At 53.4% G+C, this 27,463-nt stretch overlaps 1 protein-coding gene across 8 annotated transcripts in view; it reads right to left on the minus strand.

The window, feature by feature from the left end:
* HDAC4 (histone deacetylase 4) overlaps window positions 1-27,463 on the minus strand; it is a 284,239-nt gene that overhangs the window by 97,186 nt on the left and 159,590 nt on the right. For all 8 annotated transcript variants that reach the window (XM_047721543.1, XM_047721544.1, XM_047721545.1 and 5 more), the window contains 2 exons: window positions 15,469-15,713; window positions 297-447 (listed from right to left, as the gene is read on the minus strand). In XM_047721543.1, coding sequence (XP_047577499.1) covers window positions 297-447; window positions 15,469-15,713 — 396 coding nt within the window. The remainder of the gene's footprint in view (window positions 1-296; window positions 448-15,468; window positions 15,714-27,463) is intronic.

Here is a 27,463-nt window from a genome sequence, read left to right on the forward strand (position 1 = left end):
AAGAACTTTGAAACCTCCGGGACGAACTTCCAGGTAAAACCCGCTTTGCACCTGCTGAGAACACTTTAGAACGCTCCAATCAAGCCAGAGGCCATGCTGCACACCCCAACCGGAGGCACAGATCCGGGCTACACTTGCCCTAGCTGAGGGTGACACAGCGTGCTCCGCCTAGGGGTGGGGTGCGGGGGTCCCCCGCAGGCCGCTGCCTACGGGCCCCAGAGCCCGAGAGCCACAGGAAAAGCCGCCCCAGCAAGGCCCCAGCGCCCCCCAGCTCGCGATCGTGCCCGCACACTTACTCTCTTTGCCTTTCTCCTTGTTCTTGAGCTGCTGCAGCTTCTGCTCGCGGTGTTGCTTCTCCAGCTCCTGCTCCTGGCGGTGCCGCTCCAGCTTCCGCTGATGCTCCAGCAGCTCCTGCTGATGCTTCACGGCCAGCAGCTCCTGCTGTTGCTGTGGGGAGGGAAGGGGGAGAGAGATGGTCAGAGTCTCGCTCCCAAGGAACACGAGACAGACACACACATGAACAGCAGCAAAGGGCCAGGCGTCCACACATCCGTGTCGCCTACGGCGAGGCCTATGCTCTGCACGGTCCGCACGCAAACCCTGGCTGCCGACTTTCTCAGCAGTAAAAACTAAAATAAAAACCACCGAGCTGCTTGGAGAAAATGCACGTGAAGATCTGGGTGATTGCCTGCATTGGGAAGGGTGCTTGGAGAGTGACATAGCAGGGCCGGACTGGGTATGGCTGCTCCAGAAAACCGGGAGAACTCCTCACCAAGTTAGATGCATGTCTGCCCCAGGACCCAACAACCCCGTCCCTGGCCGTGGGGACACGTCTGCACACCCGCCTGGATAAGAAGGGCATGGTGGCTTGCTCACAACAGCCCAGTCACCCAACAGTGGGAAAAACCCATGAGAAAACATAGGTGGGCTGTCAGTAAACAAAAGGCACACACCAGTGGCACTGACGGGCTTGTGGGCAGAGTCAGCCCTCAAAGACTCCCCATCTGTGACGTTCTGCTGGGGGGGGGATGGAATGCTTGGGGACATAGCGGCTAAGCCACAGGCAGCATCCACACCCGGCCTGCAGCACTACGGGCATGCAATCCCTTTCCTTGTTGTTGTGGGTCCTGTTTCCATGGTCCCTCCTGGGTGGGTAGCCATCCTGCTCCCTGTGCAGAACAGGGGCCACACTGGCAGTCCCAGCAGCCCCAGAACTTTCTAGCAAGGAAATCTAACACTCTCCCAGATCCAAGCCATTAAGTGCCTAAGACAGGGATAGACTGGCACATCCCTCTGGCTGTTCCCAGGCACTATGGTGGCCACCCAAGGGACCAGCCAGGGACACTGAGGTACGTGGAGGCCCGCGGGCCGGAACCAGAGCACAAGGCAAGGCAGAGCCAAGGGGAACACGGAGTTAGCAGGACCAGGGGGTGGCCGTGCGGGGCACGAGGTGCTGTTTTATGAGGAAGGCATTGTACTCTGCCAGCTCTAGGGGGTGGGCCCTGGGAGCCCTCCTGCCTCTGGGGAGGGGGCTGAGCTCTTTCCCACCAGAGGCCACAGGGAAGAGGGGGCAATGCCACCATCAGGGGCCCCAGCAGCTTCCTGGGCCCCATTTCCCAGGATGCCATCATCAGAATGTACAAATCACCCAGCTTCTGTTACCAACCAGAGCAGCTCATAAATTCAGAAAACAGGGCAGATGGCTCGGAGCTCTCTTTGGTGAAGACGTAGTATATGTCACCCACCATGTCTGTGACTTCTGGGAGGTTCACATCACATTACACAGAAAATGTTAAAGAAAAAGAGCATCATTGTAGAAATATATAAAATGAAAATGCTCACTCTCCAGATAAAGCCCACAACCCTGCAGTGGGAGTGCAAGTGCTAGCCAATCAGACGGACATTCGCCAAAACCTCAGACGCAGCTGTGGCAGTAATAGCTGAGGAGCAAAAGGAGGCAACCACCAGCTCATAAATGGGGAAGGTGCAAGCAGGAAGTGCGGCCCAAGGGCAAGGTGCCGGCCACACCCTCACAGACAGTGCCACAGGAGGCTCTTAGCCTGGTCTCGGATAGACACACCCTATGGCGACAGCCCTGGCAGCCAGTGCTCCAGCCTCCCAAACTCCAGTCTCACGACCTCCGGGCCACCCTGTCTCCTAGTCTCCTGGCCTCCCAGCCACCTGGCCTCCGGGCCCTGCTGCTGGGGAAGCACCCCATGGCCAAGCCCCACAGGGCTCAGAGCAAGGGCAGGAAGCATTAGCGGGGCCTGGAGCTCAAGCCAGGCCTGTCTCATCACACAGCAGAGTCCCAGCAGCTGTGTGGTATTTCTCACTGCAGGGGACCCGCAAACCGTGCACAAACTCGACCACCTCCCACCATCTACAAAGGGGAAGGGAACTCCTTTCCAGACAGAAACAGGGACAGAATAGCAGAGAGGCAGGTGTAGCTAGGCCCAAAACCAGTGCAGGAAGGAGCAGGAGGAAGGGGAGCGGTGTCCGGACCCCACACAACAGTGTGCCCTTCCCGTGGAAGATGCTGCTCAGAAGGCAGGCGGGACCCAGGTGTGGGGGCCGAGGTCTGGTGGCGGATCAAGGTGGCCGTGTGTGAGGGCAGGGCCGTGAGGTCCTGCTCAGTGGCCACCTGTGGGGTCCATGGTGTGGAAACTGAGAGTCACTTTTCAGAGCTTTCCTATGAAAAAAACATCCCCTTCGAAACAGGCATCTTCCATGAGCCAGAGACCGTGACACTATCAGAAGCATGCCAGCACATTCCCGGCCGCTGCTTCCAGAAGGCTTGTGGGTGGCTCTAGGTGGAATCTGAAGGGCTTGGGAGCAGGGAGCTCGCTCCAGGGCCCCACATCTGTGTGCACAGGTGAAGGCGCTCTGGTGGCAGTGGGCCACGGCCAGCAGCTGGGGGGCTCCTCCGTGTCCACAAGCTGGAGGGCAGCCCATGAGGCTCCAGCTGAGAAGCCCCACACGATGGTGTCTCAGACAGCAGATCTTATAACCAAATGTCCCCTCGCCGCATCACCCAGGCCCCTGAGCTGCCCACACACAGCCCTGGGTTCCCTTCCAACGGCTCGGTACTCATCTAATGCACAAATGAGGAACAGGCAAAAATCCACTGAATATAGTCTCAAAATATTTACTTTTCAGCCAGAACCTGGAAGGAAGATCCTTCCATTACCATTACAGAAACACCGAAACCACCACCGCCAGATACTGGTGATAAAAATTCACAGGACAATCTAATTCCCAGGAAATCAATGCCGTCGTGGAGTTTTTAGGAAAGTAGCTGTTACGACTTGATTCCCCCAAAATGCCCCACAGCTACCCTGCAGGCCTCGATCCCGCTGCACTCGGAGAGACGCTCTGCCTTATCGGCTGATGGGACAGGAATGTGTACAGGCTGCCTCTACCCGAAGGCCCGGAGAACGAGCCAGACTGTGGCTCCTGTCACGCATGGTGTCACCACACAGGCCCGTTCCTGGACCTTGTGACACAGAGAGCCTCTGTGCTCCCAGCTTCTGGAAAATGAGGAAGAGGTACCAGGAACTCCCACTCGCTGTCCTGTACCCACCCACGCTGCATGCTCTGTGCCCCCCTTCCCCGGGGAAGGGACAAACATGCCCCACAAGTACAGCCTCCAGCCTGTGAGAAATAGGAGAAGAGAAGAGAAGCCGACTTTTATGTTGGGCACAATGCACATTGTCCCTGACAGCTGGGACCTCGCTGACAGAGGTTGAGATGAGAATATCCTATGGGCAGTGGGAAGCAACGAGAAGGTGTTTTTCTGTAGACAGAAATTATTACGAGCAATCTGAAGTAAGATGTCCACCACCTAATGTTTCCAAAGGAAAAAAACCCAGTAAGAACAGATGCCATTACTCTAACCAGCGTTTAATACTGAATTTCTGTTGAAGTCAACACTGAGCTCAGGACGAAAAATTAGATCCCGAGAATTCAGTTTGACTCTGACTTTGGAGTTCAATGACCACACGGAAGTGGAAACCCAAGCAGATCTTTACTTTCAAAGCTGAACTGAAACAGAGCCCGCTCCACTGAAGGACAGCATGGGGACGAGTCTTCATGTGGTGCCCTGGCCTGAGGACAGGATGCTTCCGGGGCCCAGCAAGCCCGGAGGGCTGCTCCCCTCTCGACCAGGGAGGACGACTGGCTCGCACTGTGGAGCACCAGCTTCCAGGAGAGCATGGTAACACCACTTCAATCCGCTGACACAGGCCCTGCTCACAGCGCTGCTCCAAATCCAAGCCCTGGGGCCCCGAGGTTCTGCAAAGTGCTTCTGTTGACACTGTGGCCATTTATGAGGCCACGTTCCTTGGGCCCTATAGCGCCCCGCATCACAGACATGATCTGCAGCAACTGGGGCTGGATGCTGTCTCAGCCCCTCAGGGTGCCCGAGGGCCACGAGTGCACTAGGTGTGTGTTGCGGGGGGGAGGGCAGGCCTCAGGGCCACAGCCTGCTCAGGCTCCTAAGGACATCACCTGGCCACATGCACGGGAACCTCTATAGGGGCCCAGAACCCCAAGAACGAGCAGTGGGCTTCTTTTGAAATTCCAGGGTACCTTCCTGATTTTAAATGCACATGTAGACTCCTGTGGCCGATATGCAAACAGCCCCAGCCCGACCTTCCAGAAGATACGGACTAGACATCTGAGGGTCCCGTCAGCCAGGTCATACCACTAAATTCTGGTTGCCAACAAAAACCAACCAAGCAGCCAACCAACTGTGACCATCTTCCCATCTCTCTGATGTTAACTAGCCTCCTTGAGCTGGACTTTAACCACCTAGGGTCCACCAAGCTTCGTGCCAGTTTGCCCCCACTGTGATGCTACACCCGTAGAAATGATGTGTCCTGGGGCCCGCGGGGACCCACTGGCTAGCCTTGGCCACGCGCCTGCTCCTGAGGCTCCTTCCCTGCTGCTCAGCGCACCCCTAACCACAGATGATGGCTGCATCCCACCCTCCCACTCTGGTTTCTCTTCCTCCTTCACCAGCGGCCCAGGCTGCAGAGATGCCCTACCTAACCCAGGACAATGGGGCCAGAGGGAAGGAAGAGCTGACTGGGCTTCACAGATGGACGGCTGGTTCCCAGGGCCAGAACCCCTGCGTTCAAGTCCACACAAAGCCAGTGAGGGCATTTTCTTCTCCCTAAGCAAGTCCCATGGGCCTTCCTCACAGACAGATGTTTGTGTAAAGAAGGGGACAGCAAAGGTGCAGGTCAGCCTGTCTCTAAGGCCTGGTATCTGCCATCATGAAACAGGACAGACAAATGGACACGTAATTGCCCCTGCCACCTACTTCCCTATGTAACTTGGAAAAGGTTACACCAACGATGAAACACAGGCTTCACGCACACCCTTCTACACTGTATAGGCCCGGCGTGGTCGGTGCTCACAGAGCTGCCCGCCAAAAGGTGCGGAGCTGCAAGGTGAGAGCCCATTGCCAGCTAGAACTGGAACCATCTAGAAGCCACTACCTGCCACAGCGCAGGGAGCATGGCGCGGGACTTCAGTTGAGATGCCCCGAGGGCTTCTCACTCAGCACCCAACTCGCTTTCTGGGCAAGCACAGGGCAGGCCCAGTGACCCTCACCCTCAGAACACAAGGTGTGCCTGAGAGGAATGGAAACAGGGTATCTCCTCACAATGTGGGGCTGGCAGCCAGCCTCTGGGAACACGTGCTGCTCAACCATGGGTTTTACTGTCATTTGGAACCGAAGTGTTGTTCCCCTAGGGTCCTCAGAAACAGGGCCATTTCTACCTTTAGCTCCTGGAGTTTCTGGTTCAAACCGAAAGGGCGTGTTCGGTAAGTTTGAAACCCTTCTCCCCTCTCGCCTTGTGGCACAACCAGCAGTGGCCCGAAGCTCCCACCCACAGCGGGACACTCAGATGTCACAGACACAAACAGCATCAGCCTTCAGCACGACAATCCCCATGAGGAAGGTCCGCATCTAGGCGCCCAGCACCAGGGCAAGGCCAGGCTCACTGTGGGCCACTCCAGAGGCCGTGGCAGGGAGAGCCCTGAGGAAAGGGGAGGTGCAGGGGTGGAGGGAGACAGTGAGGGCAGGGCTGGGCCAAGGCTGGCTGGCCGGGCCAAACCTGGCTGGCCTGCACACCTTCTGCCCTCACCTCACACTCCGTCGCGGGAACTCTGAGCTCTCTGTAAAGGCTCGGCCTCAGAAGTGTCTCTTCATGAGACCTGCATCTGGTTCCACTGGTGGCAATCCTGGCTCCTTCCCATCCATGGCCTCTATCCGAGCCACCTCCCAGGAGGGCTCCGGGCTGTGTACAGCATTCACCAGTGACTGACCCCTTTCCCCATCGCTGCCATGGACTTGCATCCTAGGCCATGGTAGGCAAGGGAGGCCGGGAGGGTCACGGACCAGGTCCAAGGCAGCGTGATGAAGTGCAAGAGCCCAGAGATGGGAACTGATGGGAGCATGCCCCGTCTCTTCTGTATGGCACGGGACAAGTCTTTCTCCATAGCAGGTAACCCTCTCCTGCTGCCACCCTTGGAAACATACAGAAAGTTCTGCTACACTCTAGAAGGCACAATTACGGGGGATGCTTGGTAGCGAAGGAGAAGCAGGGCCCAGCATGGAGCTGGAGTGTCGTCAACAGCCCTCAGGTTAGCGGGTCCACCAAGGCCATCCACCTGCCTGTAAAGACTGCCTAGAAATCGAAGCGGCTGGTTGAGAAGCAGTTCCTTCCATCAGCACACTGAGCGGGTGCAGGCGGGTTCAGGGATGATGCAGGACTTTGGGTGGCACACGGCGTGAGCTTTCCCAGGAACCCAGTTGGCAACAACCTGTGGCTGCCTCAGGTGACCTGGAGCCCTGGGGCCCAGGGCAGTGTGTCTTCAGCCACCTGGAACAGGTAATGAGGAGAGTAAACATCACGCCTGGTCTCCTTTCCATCTGATCCCTCTCCCTACAGGGAGAAGGCTCACTGTCTCAACTAGATGGCTCTTAAGATGTTCTCCTACCCCTGGAAGCACACAAAACACGCTCACACATTTCTTATCTACTATACACATGCCTAAAAATTTAGCCTTGCTAGGAAAAGAAAGGACATGCAAGTTCAAACAGTGTGGGGATAGTTTTTATTTTTTACCTGTTAGACTGGAACTCCCCCGAGGCCGGGAATCAAGGAGGCACTGGTGCTCCCCCTTGAGTGTGACATCACCTTGCTTTCATGGAAGACCTGCATTAGTGCCTATTTTCAAAAGAACCCTGAAGAGGATTTTCACCTTGATGAAAAAACGTGAGAAGAACAAGTGCGTGGAAAGCGCTGGTTGTGCAGGGAGCCGTCCCAGGCACCCAGAGTAGCAGGAGGTGCCCCGTGCGCTCCTTCCCGGGAACCTCTCTCGACAGCTTGGCATCCGGCCGCCAGAGCTCGGCGCTTGTATCTGGGAGCCTGGGTGCTTCATCTCCATTGACCCTGGGCGTCTGTTAGCAAGTTGTGTCCTAAGTACCAGAAAAGTCTAAGAGAGGTGATTTTCTAACTCTGGGAATGCTCAGAAAGGTTTCCGTGTCAATCAGTGGTGATTGCTTCTTTGCTTTATGCCATTTTGGCTTTGGAAAGCCTTCATCATGTAGGTACATACCAGGGGTCAGCACACACTGGATGTGTGCTGGGGGGGTCAGTCCTATACAGGGTATTACTAATACTCAACACATGCTTGCATGCTCCCTCTACGTACCCTTCCCAGGGGCTTTAAGGCCAAGATGCAGGAGGCAAGCTTCCAGAAGCATGGGGTGCCACGAGCAGCAGCCTGTTTCCAAGACCTGCTGCAAGCTGGCCCTGGGTACCCCAGAGTCCAGATCAGTTGGGAAGCAGAACAATGACTACAGCTGGAATAGAGGGGTCCTAGCCTGTATCTCTTCCCGTCTGTTAGCCAGGCTCTCCTCGGGCCGGGGATGGGGTCTGCAACCCCCATGGTGCTTGTGGCTTCCCCCACCCCTCCCCGTTCTGTCTGTTGGAGGTTTGGACGCGGTTCACTGCTCCAGCTCACTCTGCCTTTCTTATTAGAAACGCAACAGAATGACGGTTAAATCGGAGGTCAGTTACTTCTGGGTTCATATTTAACCATCCGTTTACTTATCAAGCTCCATCCTCAAAGGTCCAAATTCTTAGGTATGCCCGAGGACAGACAGCTGCTCACTCTGCTGAACACCAGCAAACATCAGGGAATTAAACGGAGCTCATTTAGTCCTCTACCTCAGCGGCATTAGCCCACGCATGGTACACAATATTCCTGCAAAGACAGGCTGGTTTTGACTTTTATCCATCTGACTGGTTTTCATTCGAGTATTTCAGGTATATATGTAAAATCAGCTGCGAAACTAAGAGGACAGTCTCAGTTTGGGGGGCCCCCAGTGCCTGTGAGGGGCTGGCCATGGGAAAAGACGGTGGCAGGGTGCCCTGTGGCCCCAGACACGTGTGTCCCACCCTTGTGCCCAGGGGCCCGCCCTGAAGCACATCAGGTGTGCGTACACAGGGTCTGAAACACAGCCGAGTGGTAATGACCTCACCTGCCGGTAACATGGTCTATTTTAGGAACCTTGCTAATGGCACATGACCTTGAACCCCCAGACACTTGACATTTACTGGTATAGTTCCAAACAAGTGTCGCATGAGGCGCCTAGAAGAGTCTAATTCAGGTGCCAAAAGGATGGCTCCCAGGCTGGATGGAGGGTGGGGTGGTCAGTGTTTCACAGGGACACTGTTTGGGGAGATAAGAAAGTTCTGGGATGGACAGTGCTAAAGGCTGCAGGACAGTGTGAGCGGACTTATCACCACCACCAACTGCAACGCAAGGATGGACAGAATGGCAAACCTTATGCTACTGTGTATTTCCCGTCCTACAAAAGTGAGCCAGGGTTAGTGGTTCCTCGAAGAGTTTAACAGAGAGCTGCTGTGCAACTCAGCAGTCCCCAGACCAGGCATCTCCCCAGAAGAACACGATGCAGATACTCGGACAGAAGCACGCGTGCAGACGATCACGGCGGCACGACTCACAACCACCAGCAGGTGCCGACAGCCCGACTGTCCATGCACGGAGGGTGGATAAGCAGACTAAACAGCCACGCTGAGTACCACTCGGCCTTAAGAAGGAAGGACACACTGATGCGGCTAACATGGGTGAGCCTTGAGGGTCTCGCGCTGAGTGACAGGGGCCGCCACGAAGAGCCACGCGTGGCCCGACTCCGAGCATGCGGCCAGCCCAGAATGGGCAAACTCAGACACAGAAGGGAAATCAGACTGGCCAGGGCCATAGGGAGCACCTGGCTCACCAACACAGGGTTTCTTCTGGGGGCGATGGAAATGTTCTGGGGCCACCTCGCGGGGATGGTCATACAATATTGTAAGTGCACTAAATTATACACTTCAACACAGTAAATCATAAATTCCGTGTTATGTGAATTTGACCACAATAAAAAAAAAGGATGAGGGAAAAACTAAGGATTTCCCATAAAAGAGAAGGGGAAAAAACGAACAGAGGTTTCATATGGGGAAACATCCATCTCCCCACTGGCATGCCATGGCCTGCCCTGCTCTTGGATGCGCTCACAAACGGAAGTACCGGGCCGGTAAATGGGAAGGAAGCAGAGAAAGGCTGAGTAACCCAAGGCAGGGCCTCGGTCCCCGTTATGTGCTCCATCTGTCCTGACCAGGATTAGGAGAGCATTCTGAACTGGCAGAGGGAGTGAGGCCCCATTTCCATTATTTAGAAAAACCTGTGGTCATGAAGAAGGGTAGGTCAAGTAGGTACCTAACTGATTACAAGCAGAATGAAGAGCCAAATGACAGCATCTGATGGGACACTGAAGTTATGCCCTTAACATACAGAGACACTCATAGACCCAGGAGAAGGCAATAGAGAAACAGCAAAGAAAATGATACTTGGTAGCAGAACATGAAAAAAGTCAATAAGCATATAGAAATATGGTGGCGGACAATCGAGGAAATACACACAGGATGTGAGACAGAATGGAAACTGAATGTGGAGACGCACCAGCAATGGGTGAGACCGCTGGGGGTGACTCATGGCCCTGCGTCCCTGGAAGGTGTGGTTCCTGCACAGGCTTGCTCTCCCGCCTGACTGCTGGGAGGGGGAGGACTGGTGGGAGGCTGGGGGGAGGGGGTGTCGACCGTCCTGGTTTCTGCTGCTTTCCTATCCTGCCTATGGAATCAGCAAGGGGTTTTGGGGGTGGAGGCAGGGAGACAGAGCTAGACAGACGGACACGGGCTCACCTGGGACTGGTACTCAGTAAGCAGCAGCACAGGGGAGCACCTGCCTTGGCTTGGCAGTTCCAGGTCTACTGTCAGCACGATAACATGCACGAGGATGTGAAAAACATGAGAAACTGAAAATGACCTTCATGGTCAAGTACTCGGGTAGTTTTGGTTATTTAAATTCATTACAGTTCATTGTGAGACTACAATAAGCCCTTAAAATCAAACTTTACATGCCAGATGACACTGCAGACCTAAAAGCTTACCTAGCCCCCAGCGCCGGAGTAACACTTTCCCCTTTGTAATCTCCGATTACTCAGTAATTAACAGTAACGATGTATATGATCTGAGAGAGATTTTTTTATGTGAAAACATTTCCTTGTGAAAACGGCAGTGCCCAGACGCCGACAGAGACCCTGCTTCTCTCCCACAGATGACCCCAGGGACCTGGGGCCCAGGCCTGCCTCTCCTTCTGGGGTGCTGAGGCTCTGCCCCTCGACAGGCCACACAGGAAGGTCTGTGGGGACAACTCCGTGAGGGACCCTTAAAGAGGAGGTCAGCATCTGGGCAAACGTGGCTGAAGTCTGAAGACCACTAACAGGGACAGAAAAGAGTATTTTTGAAGAGATACAAAGCCACAAGAACGAGAGTGCAGAAAGGGCTGGCCAGCAGGCTTCTAGGAGGCATTCTGTAAGCTGTAGCACATGTGGGGGAAGGAAGGGCCCCTGACGCACAAGGCTGTGGCTGCCACCGGGGAACCAAGATGGCAGCCACCCCGGTGGCGCCTGTGTCAGTGGCAACCCCACCCCCACTTAGTGTTCACAACGTTCAGTCAGTGAGTCTGAATGCTGACAAGTTCCTAATACAAAAATATATTTCCAGAGTCCCGGCCCACGACCCTGTCCCCTCTTCTTCATGATGCTCCTGTCTCAGTCAGTGAGTCCAGGTGCCCAGTCCCCTCTGAACACGGTTCAGGGGTTCCTCCTAGAGAAGACTACTGCGCTTCTGGCTTCCGTTTGTGGCAGGCCCCCCGACATCCACTGCCTTGGGTCTATTTCTATATGAATTCTCATTTTGGCTTCAAGACTGGCCTTGGCCAGTGGGTGACAGCATCTATGATTTGAGCTTCTGCTTAAAACATACTTGCACTTCTGTGAGCCTGGAACTCTGAGAACAGCAGATAATCTGCTGGTCTGCCCGCCACCCAGCAGACCAGAGAGTGATGCCATCCCAGGTCACCCGGCCACCAGCCGGCCAAAGCTGACCCAGGGGCATGAGAGAGAGGCCATGCCTGTGGAACAGCTCCAACAACCCCCAGCAAACAGAACGCCTGCTGTGCTAAGTGCTGCGTCTGGGCGGTTTGTTACACAGCAAATGCTAGCTGAGACACCGCATGGCAATCTTTGTGGTCCCTGTGAAACGGCGGCCATCACCCCTCAGGCAGGAAGAAACTTGTGCTGGCTTATAGGATGCAGCTGTTGCTCTTTTTTCATAAAATGAATGCTTCAATCAGGGATCATGATCTAAAGATGTCCCACATTCAGAGTTCAGATACCTTAAAACACAAAAATCCCATTATTGTGTCATTAACACTTAAAAATAAACTGTGTGCCGCCTGAGACCTGCAGGCCTGGGAGCCCCAAGTGTGACCACCAGTGTCTGTGCACAGGGAGAAGCACTTACAGGCTTTTAGACTTCAGGACGGGATCTGCAGCAGGGACACAAGAGGGGAGGAAGAGCTGAGGGCTGAACCAAAGGGCACGGTCACTAGGTGGTGTGTGCTAGAAGCACGCACCCATGGACAAAGCACGGAAAGCCTGAAGAGTTCTGTCTTTGGAGAGCAGCCTGAGTACTTGGAGATGCCCAGTGTGGCAGGGTCTGCAGGTGCCTGAGGGGTGGTGGAGAGGAGAGCCACGTCATTCCTGTAGGGGGACATCACCACATGGGATCTCTCCCCAAAGGGTAGAGCTGGCCACAGGGAGACAGGGAGCACAGGCCAGAACAGACCTCAGGCCTGGGATCTCCAGCAAGAAGCAGGGACGGGCAGGCTCAATTAGTTACTGCTGCATTACTTTTTGATTTGAAACATTAGAAACATGTATTTTCTTAATAACATTTTAAAAAATTAAAAGGATAACACAAGTAGCCCCCAAGCAGCAAATCTGGATAACAGTCTTTTAATCATGTAAGCAATTCTGGTTGATGAAATAGTTGACGACTTTCTGGGCACCAGCACTCACCACCCCCAAACTCAGTCTCCTTCTATTTCAGTGATGCTGTTCCCCAGAGACCCTGTGGACAGAGGACTATCCAGGACAGGTGGGGACACAGTGCCCGAATCACCCGCGACCAGCAAAGCATCATGGATAAGAGTGACATTGACCACTGACATTTACAAAAGATCTTATCTAGCCGAAGTTAGCAATTTCAGTTGTAGTTAAAAACTATTCCCTTTTTAATTATAAAATCCTATGCAAATTCCTTGACAATTTAAGGACATATATCAGACTGTATGTTCAAGAAATCTGACAAACGCTACTGCTAAATGTCACCCATAATATGAAGGCTTATGAACGGAGTTTCGATCATCAAAACAGAAGCTAACTGATCTGTAATGACACGATCACAGAGGTTAGATGGCTTTTATAATCTCCAGTTTACATGAAAAAATAAAACAAATGTGGGCACCCTGGGGGTTCAGTCAGTGAAGCGTCTGCCTTTGGCTCAGGTCAACGTCTCAGGGTCCTGGGATTGAGTCCCACATGGTGCTCCCTGCTCAGTGGGGAGTCTGTTTCTCCCTCTGCCTCTGCTGCTCCCCTGGCTTGTTTTCTCTCTCTCCCCAAAATAAATAAATTATTTAAAAAATAAAACAAATGATTAAAATGCAGAGAACATGTAAACTTAAGATTCTCCCTGTGTTTCTGAGAACCAGGCCTAGAGCCACATCTGGGAGAGCCACAGTGTGAGAGCCACGTCTGTGTGAAGGCCAAATCAGCACAGGGACCACGTCTGTGAGAGTGCCACTTCTGAGACAGCCACATCTGTGGGGGCCCCAACTGTGGAGCCATGTCTCTGAGGAGGCCACGTCTGTAGGGGGAGGGTCATCTGTGGGGGGGCATGTCTAGGGGGCTCCCAAGAGGCCTGAGGGCCCCTGGCCCTGTGGGGGAGGGGAGCTCAGGGGGCCCCATGACCCAAGGAGCAGAGCCCCGACAACCAGGGGCCCTCTGCACTGCTCTGTGGCGCCAGCGCTGAGGGAAGGCTCAGGGGGGAGACTCTTCCATCTCCACAGCAGTGACATGGAGTCCTGCAGCCCCAGGGGGGACAGAGACAGGGCACCAGGGAAGCCTGGCCTTGCCCTGAGGTGGCAGCCCTGACCCTCTCAAGGGTCTTCATGGTGCTTGTTTCCTTGTCGACCCGATGACCCTGCTCATATGTGGCCCTTGATTACATCTCAGTTTCTCATTTGCTAGTCAAAGCTGCAAATCCAGGGGCACATGCATCCTCCTCAAATCCCGGTCAGCAAGGAGGCCACCACCACCAGGTCGGGTAGGGTCTTCCCGCCGCACGCTGTGTGCAGGGCAGGACGTGGCCCCTGGGCGCCCTCCCAGCTGGCGACAGAGTTGGCACCTGCTCCTGGGGTCCCCTCTACTTCGGACCTGCTATACAGGTCTCAATCTGGATAGAGTGTCTTGGAAACATCCGGGAATACCAAGTGGGTGCTCGTAGTCCTCCCCAGGCGTGCTCTACCACAGAAGCCGCTGAGCACATGTAGCCACAGAGGGCACGAAACTCAGCTGGTCCAGATGGAGACATACTCTACGTGGATGGTCCAAAATGGCTTCCCAAGACACCATGTGAACAACACTTTCAGTATTGCTTATACACCGGGGCGCCCAGGGGGCTCAGTCAGTGAGGTGTCTGTCTTCAGCTCAGATCGTGACCCCGGGGTCCTGGGATCGAGGTCTGCATCGGGCTCCCTGCTCCGAAGGGAGTCTGCATCTCCCTCTGCCTCTGCCCCTCTGCCTGCTTGTGCTCTCTCTCTAATAAATAAAAATCTTTAAAAAAAAAAAAAATACTGCTTACACACTGAACTATCTCAGAAATACGAGGTTACATACTAATTTTACCTTTTGGTAGCCAGGCTCCCAGTGCTCCGCACCGATCCCTGCCTCCTGGTGTTCACCCTCGGCTGGGCACCTCCCAGGACGTGCCACAGCTGGTATGCATGACCAGCAGAGTCAGGCAGGGCAGGAAACAGGTCACGTCGAAGACCAGGCCACAGGAGACACTCGGGCTGTTCCCTGTAGGGGGCTTCGCTGGTGACAAGGCCTGAGCTTCCTGCCCATGACCATGTGAGTGAGCCTGGAAGTGGGTCTCACAGCCCTGACCGTGGTCTCATGGGGGACCCTGGGTCACGGCCACCAGCTAAGGAGACTCTCATTCAGACCACAAAACTATGAGGTAATGCATGTTTTTCTTCTGTTTTAAATAGCTAAGTTTGAGGTATTTTGTTACACACCAACAGATGACTTATACAGCCTGGGGTTTTCTGCTTCGTTTTAGGGTGGCCAGTGCAGAATGTGAGATTACCTTTGGACTTTTAACCTGCCCGCCTGGATCTGTGGGACAGTGCTGCTCTATGTGGTTCTGAATAAAGTGGAGCGTGTGGCGCTTACAGGAGGTCTGTCAACGACAGAACACAACTTCGCTACACATCACCAACACATGGTTCTTTCCAACGTATTTAATTTTGACCCTGGGATCACGTTACTATCTTTTTCCAATTATATGGGATCCGTGGGAGAAACTAAGAAAAGACAAATCCTGAGAAGAAAACAAAACTGCTTTGTGAGTACAGCACCCAGAGGGGGTCACAGATAATATTCTGGTGTTCCCTCCGCGGGTCATTTGTCTGTTTGGGGATGCAGCTTGTATTTTTGGGTGAAAGTAGATGACAAGCCCATCCCCTCTCTCAAGTCTACGCCTATGGCAGCAACTTTCCCGTGATGTGCCGCATGCACCACTGCTGCTGGGCTGGCAGGCGCCCGCTAGTTTGGTCCCGGCACAGAGAGGGCCGTTCTGTGCATCAACATGGGGTTGCAGTGCACGGTGGGGAGCACGCCAAAGCAGTGGCCCTCGGGCGCCATGGGGAACCCGGCGTCTGGAAGGCTCACACAGGTGCACGGCGGCCCCGCCTCCAACTTACTTTGATGTGCTCGTGCAGCTGGGCCTCGTGCTGCCGGGACAGCTGCTCGTGCTGCCGCTGGAACTCGGCGATGAGGATCTGCCTCTGCAGCTGCTGCTTCTGCTTCAGGGCCAGCAGCTCCTGCTGCAGCTGCTGCTCCCGCAGGGTGGGCTCCGCTACGGGCAGCGCAAACTGGTGGTCCAGGCGGAGGTCCATGGGCACCGCCGGGGGAGCGACCTGCAGAGGCAGCGCGGAGGCCACGTCCACTGCGGGAAAGAGCAGAGCACAGAAGCGCCGGTCACTGCAGCGGCACGGCGTCCCCAGGCTCCCGCCCACTCCGATGCCACTGTCCAGGGGTGCCGCCTGCGTGAGCATGGGCGACCCTCCGGATGCCTCTCCCCCCTCTTGCCTGATGGACCCAAAGTGCAGGACTTGGGGGGCTTTGGTGACCTTCCACTCCTCAAGTGCAGAGGGCACAAAACTGAGGGGCAGGTCAGACCGGGACATGCCTTGGCACAGATGCATGGCCCGCCCCGCCCCTGCCACCAGAGGCCCTGATGCGGGCCCAGCAGCCACCCCGATGACATTTCTGAAAGCCAACAGAGGGAGTACACAAGGAAATGGCTCTAAGGAAAGCTGAGTGCCAGCGAGGGGAGAGGCAGATGGGCCTGTACTTTTCTTCTTTGTCACGAGGCCACTAAGGGCTGCACGCAGGAACCACAGGACAGCATGGGCCCCTGAAGTGGTTCAGATGGACGCTGGGTGGTCAGAGCATCTCCATGGAGAATGTGTTCACCGCCCACAGCCCATAACTGCTCCCCAGCTCACCTGCATGGGCACAAGCATCAGGCCGTGAGCTTCCCTGAAGCCCAGAGAAAACGGATTTGCTTCCCAGGACTATGGTACCACGGAGAAAAAGGCCACGTGATTCTGATTAGCAATAGAAGTGCAATCAATCTTAATGCTTACAAATCAATAACCAATTAAAGCGAGGATAAGCAGGCAGAAACTCTGATATCACAGCCGTCACGGAAGAGAGGCCGCCGTGGGGGCTCCTTTCCTGGCGCATCAGGTCTGAGCAGGTGCACATGAAGGCCCTGCCTGGGAGCGTTCCCCAGAGACGCTGCGACGGAGCTCCCCAGACACGCAGCCCAGCCAGCCCCTCGGGCTCACAGAAATCTCTCGGGAGCTGTGGAGGCCCAGGCCCCTGTGCTTCTCAGCAACGGCCACTCACAGGCCCACGAGCTCCCACCCCTTCCAGAAAGCTCCCCCACAACCTACTCTGGGCCCAGGTCTTCAAGTGATACACAACAGACCTGGGGGCCTGGGGTGGGAGACCGAGGCCTCACCCTCCAGAAAAGAAGACCAAACCCTACAAACACGGGCCACCAAGGACCAGTTCCTTGCCATCAGGGGCCCTCTGCCCAGACCCTCTGAAGGTCTGGCCGTGTTATGCACCTGACCTTGTTCTAGCATCTCCAAATGCCACCGGCCACAGGGCCCCCTGGTCCCAGCCATCACCTGGTTCCTCAGAAGTCCATGCTAACAGCCTCACAACCCAGACTTGCTAAAAAAAACAGCCCGTAAGTGGAACCACCCCTCTGGACAGAGCATTCCTGCGGTCACCGCCCACATAGCCAGTGGGTCGTTCTGGCCATTCTGATGAGGCAGGGCTGGGACCCTGGATTCTAGCTACCTGGGCTCTCTGGGACCCAGTGTCTGGGATGAACACCTGCTAATGGAGCCTGCCAGGCACAGCTCAGAGGTTGAGTCCAGGACGCTGCCAGGACGGGGCGTGGGCCTTCTAACTCCTTGACAAAATTTCCATTTCTCCCACCCACAGGCCCCAAAGCCACTGTGGCGGCTGCACAGGCCTGGAGCTCCCCGAGGCTGGCAGGAACAGGCTGACAGAAGCCCAGGGCCAGGACCAGCTTTCCCTCAAGGAGCGCCTCACCCTGGACCACAGGGCACAGAGGGAAGAAACAGAGGAGCCCAGGAGGTGGTCGGAAAATACTCCGGATCCAGCCATCTTAGGGAAGTCCAAAACTCCCTTGACCTCTGAGCCCTGAGAAGGCCAGGGTAGATGCCAGTGGTCTGCTTATCTTCCCTTTCTTCCTGCAGTCAGGGAAATGCAACCCCAACTGTTTATGTGCATTTCTAACGGAGTCTCAGCCTTGATGGATCAGGAGGATTTTATTTGCTATTTATGTGAGATAAATCTACGCAAATAAACTGCTTTCATGAACAGGACCAGGGAGAAGGGGCGTCCCACCCGCCCCACCACACAGGAGCTGGTAAAGACTGGATCTTGTCAACTTCCTTTTTCTTGATCGTTTTTAGTATGAAATATAAAAACAGAAACACTGTAATAGCCCGTTTTATAAAACCTCAATATTTCCCGGACTTGCTTCAGACTTTAAGGAATAAACAGGAGAGCAGGGAGGGCAGCTCAGCGAGCAAACGTGGAGAAAAGGAAGCAGAGCTCAGCTTCTTACAGGAATTCAACATACGCCCTTCTTTCCCAAAGGGCTGTATCGTCCCTTGTCCACAAGGCTGATGGGGCTGGACGCCTCCTAAAACACCATGACCGTGGCTAGCCAGTGGGCTCCGCCCTTGTGTGTCCATGGTGCAGTCAGGAGGCGGTTCCCAGGGTTCCTCTCGGACACAGGGGAGCTGGAGGGCAGGCCACCCCTGGCTTAGCCAGCCTCTGCTTCCTAAGGACAAGCCCAACTCCATGTTGCTGCTCACACACACCACACTGAGCCACACAGCCGGTGGCCGCTGGAGGGAGAACATGCCACTCCACCTGTCTAGGTGAGAACCATCCTGGCTCTCTCCCACTCCACTTGCCCGGCTGAGTGGCCACGTTTCAGCTTAAGAATGGAACCATGGAGAGCCCATGAAAGAAGCATCTGCCCTGCACCTGGTAAGCTGCAGGCATCGTTGGCCCCCATGGCAGGGCCAGTCAGGTGGGACCCCTGCTGCGAGACAGTCCAAGGTGACCAAGAGATTTCCTCTGACATGCTGGGCAAAAGCCCCCTCTGCTGCTCACTCCAGCTTCTCCTCTCTTCATTCTAATTGTTCATAAAAGGGGTCAGGGGACCATCTGATGCTGAACATAAAACAACTTTTAAGGGATCCTTTTAATTAACGTCAAAACCATGATGGGCCAAACTTTTCTCCAGACAGGTGCCTTTGCTGAGAAGGTGTGCGGGGCCGCTCCTGGGCCAGCCTACAGCAGGCCTGTGGTGAGAAAGCAGAGCGTAGAGGGTCGTGGGCTGATGGCAGGGCTGGGGAAGGGTCCACACAGAGGCTGTGTCTCCATGAGTCGCAAGGCAGGGTGTGAGCAAGGGCCCATGGGTCCAGGTGTACGTGGAGGGTCGTGGGGACACAGACTGAGCAAATCTGAGGGCATGTCTGGGCAGGGGGCCTTGCTGGGATAGGCTGGGCCACATAGGGGCCCGCAGCAGGGTTCGGGGAAGTGCAGGTGGCAGGAGGGGCAAGGCAGGCGGTTTCCAGGGTCCCTTCTCTAGGGCTGGCGCTGGCTGTGCCTACCCACCACACACAAGCTGAGCTTCACTGTTTCCTCCAACTTTTCCCAGATTCTTTGGAGCCTGGAATCATGGAGATATTTTGGGGGAACAGTCCCTGGCAGCCCCTGGTCGTCCTTCGGCAGAGCAGAAGTTAGGGGATGCCGGGGTGGCGAGGGGTCCACAGACGACAGGGATGGGGGGGCATTCGCAGGGCGTGGAGGGCTAAGAGCCAGGGCACGTGCTGACGTGACCAGGACAGCATGCTGTCCTCACTGCGACACGTCTGCTGTATTCCCCAGTTCCTAGGAAGGAAGGGTGCACGGCCTCAGTTTACCGTTCCGAGGCCTCACCTAGAACTTCACTCTTCTAAGACAGCGAAGAGCAGGGCAGACAGAATGGACTGTTAGTCGCAACCCATGTCGGCCGTACCAGCTCCTGCCACTCCCACCTGTGGGAAACAATACTGAGTTTACAGGTAGACGCGAAAGCACAACTCTGGACCTGCTGCGGGACAAGGAGACCCTCGCAAGGCCTCTGGAGAAATGCCACCTCCTCGCCCCTCGCAGGTGGCAGTGGGGTGGCCGGAGCAGAGCTGTCCCAGGGCCCGGCCTGCATGCCAGCCGGTGGGGGGTGGGGAGTGGCAAGGAGTCACAGCCACAATCCCTGTTCATCACGGCCTCTAGCGGGTGCGTCAAAGAGGACTCGTACTATTTCTGTATCCAAAACTATTTGAAATGCCGTGAGTTCTCAACAGAAACTGCCAGCACTTTTGACCCAAAGCACCCCGAGAAAAACAATGCAACCTTCTCTCCATAAAGAATGCAGCATCAAAACAAGAAAGCCTGTATTCTCATGAATATTTTATGTGGACCAGAAAATTGCTTTTATAGGTTGTGCCTTGAGAAACATATTAATACAATCAGACTCATGACGTTAGTGAAAGCACAAAGCCCACATTCAGCGCTTCAACACGGAACGGCAGGCCTGGGCTGTGAACGGCAAGTCCTCAATCAGAAACAGAAAAAAATGTGTTAGTCTCTCTGTTTTTAAATAAATGACCATAAAAAAGGACTCTGTAATTTTCCATTACGTGGGTTAGATCCTCCTTCCTCAGTGCTACTTCATGCCACCGTAGAGAGATGGAATAAAGACAAGCACTATTCTCTAGAAAACGCGGTCAAAGTTTAGGGTCTGTTCAAGGAAAGAAGGACTCATTCACATCCAGGGGAAAAGAAGAGCTATTTCAACTTTGTAACTGTAATCTCTTCTTACTCTCACATTCTGTCCATGTGTGATGGGGGAGGGGGATTGAGATGACGGGGAGAGGGGACAGGGGGATGGGGTGTCTTGGGACAGTGTAAGTTATTTCAAGGGTCTTCGGTGTTTCACCGTGGCCCACATCACACACACTGAAGAGCATGGCCTCCCGGGGGAAAGCAAGGTGAGGACTGGAACACAGCCACATCCATCAAGGCAGGAAGAATCAGACAATCACCCCCAAATTGCATGCCTGCCCCCTGTCCCCAACAGCATCTGGCTTTGCCAAGCACCCCTTGCTTTTCTTTATGGTTATACTATCCATACGTGTGTCCCAAACACCTCTCCCTTTGCTGACTGAGGAGAGCACGGGAGTCTGATATAGGCTCTCAGGAAGAGATAAAAGTCTTGAGTCTAATCTGCCTTCAGCATCTGGGGACTGTTGGCAAGAAAGAGCTATGTTGGGGATGAGGACATAAGTGGTGCCCAGGAAGCCACAGGCCACCCAGTGTGGCAGCTGGTAGGGCAGTCTTGTGGGCCAGAACTGCCCCCAATTCCTGCTTCTATGTCCACTGTGGCTGGGCTCCAGGCCTCATGCGAGAGCCACCAAAGTGGGAGCGTGGAGGAAAGCATGTGCTCAGGTGAGTGAGGTCATCAGGCAGGGCGTGGAGCAGAAAAAAATGGCCCAGACGTCTCAGCGCCAAAGAAGAGTAGGGGCGGGCTCAGTGGCTCATGTCCATAGGGCAAGAGGACAGTGTGGGGCACATACGCCTGCCCTGGATGCTGATGCATTCCCAGACGGCCAGGTGGCCCAGTGTCTCTGGCACAGCCACCACCAGGGGGTCAGCCTCATCAGCCTCCAGGGGACCCCCATCTCTGTCCCATCCAGCTTCCCTCTTGGCTCCCCTCTCATTCTGCAGGAATTCCGGCCCTAACCATGTCTTGAAGAGATGCCATAAAGAGGTGGGTCCTGCTCATTCTTATTTCCCCTCAATGGGCTGCTAACTTTAGCTGCAGACAGAATTCTAGCTTGAAAACATTTGTCTTCTTGTTCCCAATGTTGTGACTGAAAACCAGGAAGCCATGCTGGTTCCAGATCCCTCGACGTGATGGGATTCTTCTCTCCCGATGTTTGTGAGGTCTTTTCCTTGTCCCCAGTGTTCCAAAAGTGTGCAGTCACACGGCTTGGGGAGGATTTTCTCCAGCTGGCATGGGGCACTCGGCTTCTGCCCTCTCATGGGCATCAGCCTTGACTTACTCCGTTGATTTCCCTCCTCCATCCTCTGCTTTTGAAACTCTTCGATTTGGTCGAATGACTCTCCAGTTTTCTCTTCCATTTTCTCCTGTCTTCCTCTCCTTTGTCTTCTGCTCAAGGCTATGACACTTCCTTTGATGGATATTCTAACCTTTCCACTGGGTTTCCCATAATTTCTGCTCTGATATTTTTAACAAACGACTCACAGGGCCACACTGAGAGACCAATGACACCCCAATATTCTATCTTACAAGCCATCCTGTTCTGACCTCATGGACAAATCAGCCTCCTGGGTCTCTGAGGATGGCAAAGAGAGCCATGCCCTCTGTTTGCTTTGAACCTCCCTGCCGCTGGGTTATGCCCCATGTCCCCTGCTAAGCCCAGAGACGAAACGGAAAACCTCTGATAATGCTATCTTCAGCACAAAAAAACAAAAAGCTACAGCTAACACCACACAGGTATGTTTTGCTCCACTGTCTCTTTATTCCCCTAATTTGGCTTTCTCCCTTCTCACTACCAAACTAGATGTTTCAACAGTATCTCCCCGGCAGAAGGTCTGAGATCTACCCATGTACCCACACGGCACGGACTCTGGGCTGCAGCCTCTGCCATCCTGGAGGGGACATCCCCACTGCTGGCCAGGGGTTCCCCATGGCCTGGCTCCCTCCAGCAAGGCCCCTCCTAGCTTCTCAGTGGTCTGTGGACCCCAGAGAGAACATTCCAGCAGGGAAGGCAAGTCCGTGGAGCTGCAGGAAGGGCTCACAAACACGCGTCCTTCCTTCCTAGCCACATCCCAGCAAATCGTCATGGGAGACATCGGGATGCAAGATGAGGCGAGTCCTGAGAACCAGCTCTGTACTCGGCAGTCACAAGAATGGGGAACCACATGCAAGTAAAGCTCAGAGAGGAGTCTACACAAGTGCCACTGGGACATCAGTTCACAGGATACCCGGTAGGGAGACCTGGGCTCTCCACATGTCCATGGACAGGTTGGAGCCCGCAGACAAGTCTAGCATACAGAGATGGGGCCACGGTGACAGTGTGGACTCTGGTGCTGGCTGACCTGGGAGGAGGACCCTGGCTGACACCAGGACGCCCGCTCCTTGCTGGGCAACGTGGCCCATGTGAGAAGCGTGGGCACGTGGCTGGTACTATCCAAGCCGGAGCAGAATGCCCCTCAAAGTGGTCCCCCATCATGGGGGCCACGCAGCTGACGCTGGTAGCCGAAGTGAGGAATGGGTGTCCGGGAGAGGCATGCGGAAGCCAGACCCACCCAGCCTCATGTGCTCCTGAACCTGACCCCTGAAAGGTGGGGCCATCTTGTTCACCACAAGATGAAACGGGGGCAGTTGGGAGGTTGGGAGCGAGTTCCAGAAGGAAGCTGTCTCAGCCCTGGGGGTGTGCTTGTCTGACCCGCACAACTGAAGGCAGAGTCTGTGGAGGAGTGGGAGGCAAGGGGTGGCCTGTGGCTGGCCAGGGCAGGGTGAAGACACCCGCATTCCAGACTCCGGTAACCCAGATGCAGGCCCATTCTCATCTGCTCACTGGCATCAGCCACTCTGCGAATCTGGCTGGCCAGCACTGTCCTAGAGTGTCCAGGGACTGGCTAAGGGATATAGGGACACCCTAAGCCCCAGGGACAGCTCTCTCCATGGGAGCAGGGACGTCCCTTTCTATAATCAAGTTATTTTTTAGCCAAATCAAATGTAAAGGATAAAACCTTATTGACCATGCAAGGATTTTGGAAAATTCCATTCTGTACTTGAACCAGCAGTAAAGAAGTGGGATTGGAAAGTGTCACCATGATGGATTACGCTGTCAGGATCCCAAAGAAAGGACCACGGCAAGCGTTTCTTCTCCTGGATTTACGAATCAGCACAAGTTGTTCACTTTTTAGGCTGGAAACCCCATTAGTGAAATAGACATTGGCCATCCCAGGACCATTTCGAAAAGCGGTGTGGTCACAGCGTTTGAGGGGGGGTAGACATATGCCGAGAACCAGATGCCAGCACATCCTTGTGCTGCCGACCACCAGCCACACCCTGGTGTGACCCGAAACCATCGCATCACCTCGTGTCCCAGGCGTGCAAGCAAATCCTGAGTGCAACAGCCCACCTGCTGGCCAAGGCCACCTCCCACAGTAGGCCCTGCCTCTGCCCCGGCTGGACCTCCTGCTCAGCACACCTGCAGCATCCCGGGTGAAGGTCCCGGGTACTCACACACCTGGAGCCACACGGAATGCTCAACTCAGGTGACAGGAACAGGAGCTAGAAGCACTGGAGCTTGACAGGGTCCCAGACAGATGAGAGTGGAAGGGCTTTCTACGGCAGAGGGAAAAAGGAACTCGGCTTCACACATAGGCACGGAGCTCGATGAAGATCCAGCTGGGTTAGACCAGGCCTCTCTCCCTCCAGTGCACTCTCCCTCCTCCCCTTGGAAAGAAACAGAAGGCTGCTGCGGCACAGGAGGATGAAGAGAAGGGAATGAAGACAATGGAGCAGAATTCTACCCTTTTAACATTGCCATATAAACCTGAAGTCCATGAGGCTGCTGCTCCCTTCCTTGCTTCCGCCACCAGCCCCACTAATGGCACAGAATGTTGGCTCCAGGCCCCTCTCCCAGCCACAGGTCACTGACAGCACAGGGTCAGTAGTCCTGCTGCCTGCCCTTCCCACCTCCCGGGCAGGCCAGGTCACAGTCTGCTTCCATCCTGAACGACCTGTTGTAGAGTTAGGCTCCTAACACGAGCCTCTGTTTAGCTCAGAACTCTGCAGAGGCAATACTGGAACACAGCTGGTTGAGAATGTTCCAGAACTGCTGGAAGACATGAATCTGCAGATGCAGAAACATAACCGAAGCAGGAGAGGAAAAAAGAAATAAATTAAGATAATTTCAAGGTGGACCTGCAGACACCAAAGACCTTGAAACAGAAGCGCAGGTGTCCTAAGAGAGGAATGACAGTGACCACCCCTGAATGTGGGGAGAAACAATGTCCAGCTGGAATGAGGGGTGTAGAGAAACCATCTGCCAAGAGCAGCACAGACCACGTACAGACTTGTGTTCCCTCAGAGAAGAAGAGAGATGAGAACTTGCCGAGATGCCTTCGGTTCAGGGACGAGGTGAGCAGAGAAACACACGAAGATGAAGATGGAGATGAACCCAAGCACAAGCCTGAGCCCGAGGGTAAGCCCAGCCTCTCCCTGCGGTGCTGGACTCCACAACAAGGAAATTCCTGGCCAGAGGCAGGGACAGAGGGGTGGCAAGGGTTAGTGGTGCTCTAGACACTTCCGTGGCTGAGCAGGCTGGGGCAGAAAGCACTGAGTACACACAGTTGACGTTCATCCCGTCATGCTGGGAACAGTGCAGAACTTCCAAAGCAGTGAGGATTCACAACCTGTCAGAGAACTTTAAGGAAAAACAGAAACATGGCTGCCAACCACACACACCACACACATGTATACACATACCTCACATGCACACACACAGCAGCACATGCACCACACATGTGCACACACTGCATATGTGCACACACCACACAGGCACATACCACAGTGCACACACAAGCACACGCACCACACATGTGCATATACTGCATATGAGCATGCACCACATATGTGCGCACACACCACATATACACTGCAACACAACATGCAGGCGCATACAACACACAAACACATGTGCACGCCACACATGTGTGCACACATGCATATACAGCCACACATCACACATATACCACACACACATAAGTGCACACACATACACCATACATGCACCACACGTGCACACACCACACACACACCACACAGGTGCACACACCACACCACACATGTACACACAGCTGGGTGCCTCCCAATGACAGAGCACACCGCATCTATAAGGTTTTGCCAAAATAACCACACTTGAATCTGATCAAACCTCTAGATGCCGGGTGCCTGGGTGGCTCAGTGGGTTAAGCCTCTGCCTTCAGCTCAGGTCATGATCTCAGGATCCTGGGACCGAGCCCCACATCGGGCTCTCTGCTCAGTGGGGAGCCTGCTTCCCCCACCCCCCGCCGCCTGCCTCTCTGCCTACTTGTGATCTCTGTCAAATAAATAAATAAAATCTTTTAAAAAAAAGCAAAAGAAAAAAAAAAAAAAACCTCTAGATGCTCTAGATGCAACTACTAATTTCCAGGAAACACAAACAACAGAGGTTCACTTTAAATGACAAGACGGGAGATGGGTGAAATCAAGCAAAATTTAAAATACAGGAAAATTCCACAAGACAAGCCACCTAGAATCTTCACAGATGAACCACAAGGGTCAAAACGGAACAGACCCAACAGGCAGGGAGAAGGTGCGGGTTAGCGGGAGCCTATGACGCACCCACCACCCATGGGAGTGCTCGCTGGACCCGAGGAAACAGTGACCTGAATCTATGTACATGGTAAACACAGCTGGAGACACAGAAACACTGTGAGTACCCAATAACAGATAACTGTTAATCTTGTCTAAACAGAAAAATGGCCTCCTACCGAGGAGGGTCAAACCACAGTCCCTGCCTTTTAGAGACACAGGCCCTCGTGTGGCTACAGATGGGGTGATGCGGTGCGTGGGATTTCATTCAAAACGAGCACAAGGGCAGAGGCAGTGAGTAAGTCAGGGCACAGACAAGACACAGCTGGAGGTCCCCAGGCACCGCCCAGGTTGACTGACGGGAACAGTGGGGTTCCTTCTAGTATTTTCTGCACTTTCAAATGTATGTAAAAATTTCTATGACACAAAGTTCATTTTTTTAAAAAATTACATTCCTAAATATGGGTCAAAAAAGAGATCACAAAAGCTGTTTAAAAATAATTAAGAGGGAAAGATAATGAAAAAAGGACCTAGAATAAGCTGTGAGCTTCTGCTTTTACTGTACTCGGAGGAAAATTGAAAGCCTTACACAGTTACATCTGACAATAATAAACATACTAACCAATAAGTTAGCTATCACTTTAACAAGTTAGAAAAAACACAATAAATGCAAAGAAGACAGAAAGAGATAATAAATATATAAATGAAATGGAAAATATCCATTACATAACTTCACGTATACTAACACAACACAAAATTGATTCTTTAAAAAGACCAATAGCATAGACACACTTCTGGTGAGAGTGGTTTAGAAAATGAGAGAAAGGCACAAATGAACTGTAGGTATGGCAGAGACTGAAAACATAACCGAATACAATGAACAACTCTAGACCTATCAGTTTTAAAGCCTACATAAGACAAAAGACATATTTCTAGAGAAATAAAAGTTTCCCAAATTGATAAAAAACAGAAAATAGAGTAACCCTTTAATCACAAGCAAAATTGACCCAATACTTTAAAATCTTCCCACAAGGATCGTATTAGAGACGGTATTGCCAAACTTCAACTAACTGCTCATTCAGTTTTAAAGAAAACTTCCAAGGAACAGGAGAATAAAGGGCACCCAGAGCTCATGCTGTGAGGCTAGGAAGAAACCTTGTTACAGAAACCAGGCAAAGAGAGCATATAAAATGACAGTCTCTGTCATGAACAGGGCCTCAAAAGTCCCAAATAAATTATTAGCAAGCTTAATCTAGCAGTCTATAAAAAGAGATAATCCGCCAAGACAAGTAGTGTTTTAAAATGAGAAAAGCAACATGTACACAGAACATCTATAAACACGATTCACTACACTAATAACGATGATCTTAATAATGAAAATAAACACATTATAAAACCTAACAACTATTCACATTATAAAAGCTCTTAACAAACTAAGAATAAAAAAGAATTTCTTTAGTCTCAAAAAGGATATCTATTAAAAAAAAAACACGGCAAATACTGCTTTTGATGATGAACCTTGAACAAGACAAGATTCCAGCCAGAGAAAGCGGATAGAGTAACAACATAAGAAGAAAGGGAAGAGGCAAAACCATCATGATTCACAGACTCTTAGACTGTTAGTACGGAACACTACC

Source organism: Lutra lutra, chromosome 3, assembly GCF_902655055.1.
Source record: "Lutra lutra chromosome 3, mLutLut1.2, whole genome shotgun sequence".
Classification (NCBI taxonomy): domain Eukaryota; kingdom Metazoa; phylum Chordata; class Mammalia; order Carnivora; family Mustelidae; genus Lutra; species Lutra lutra.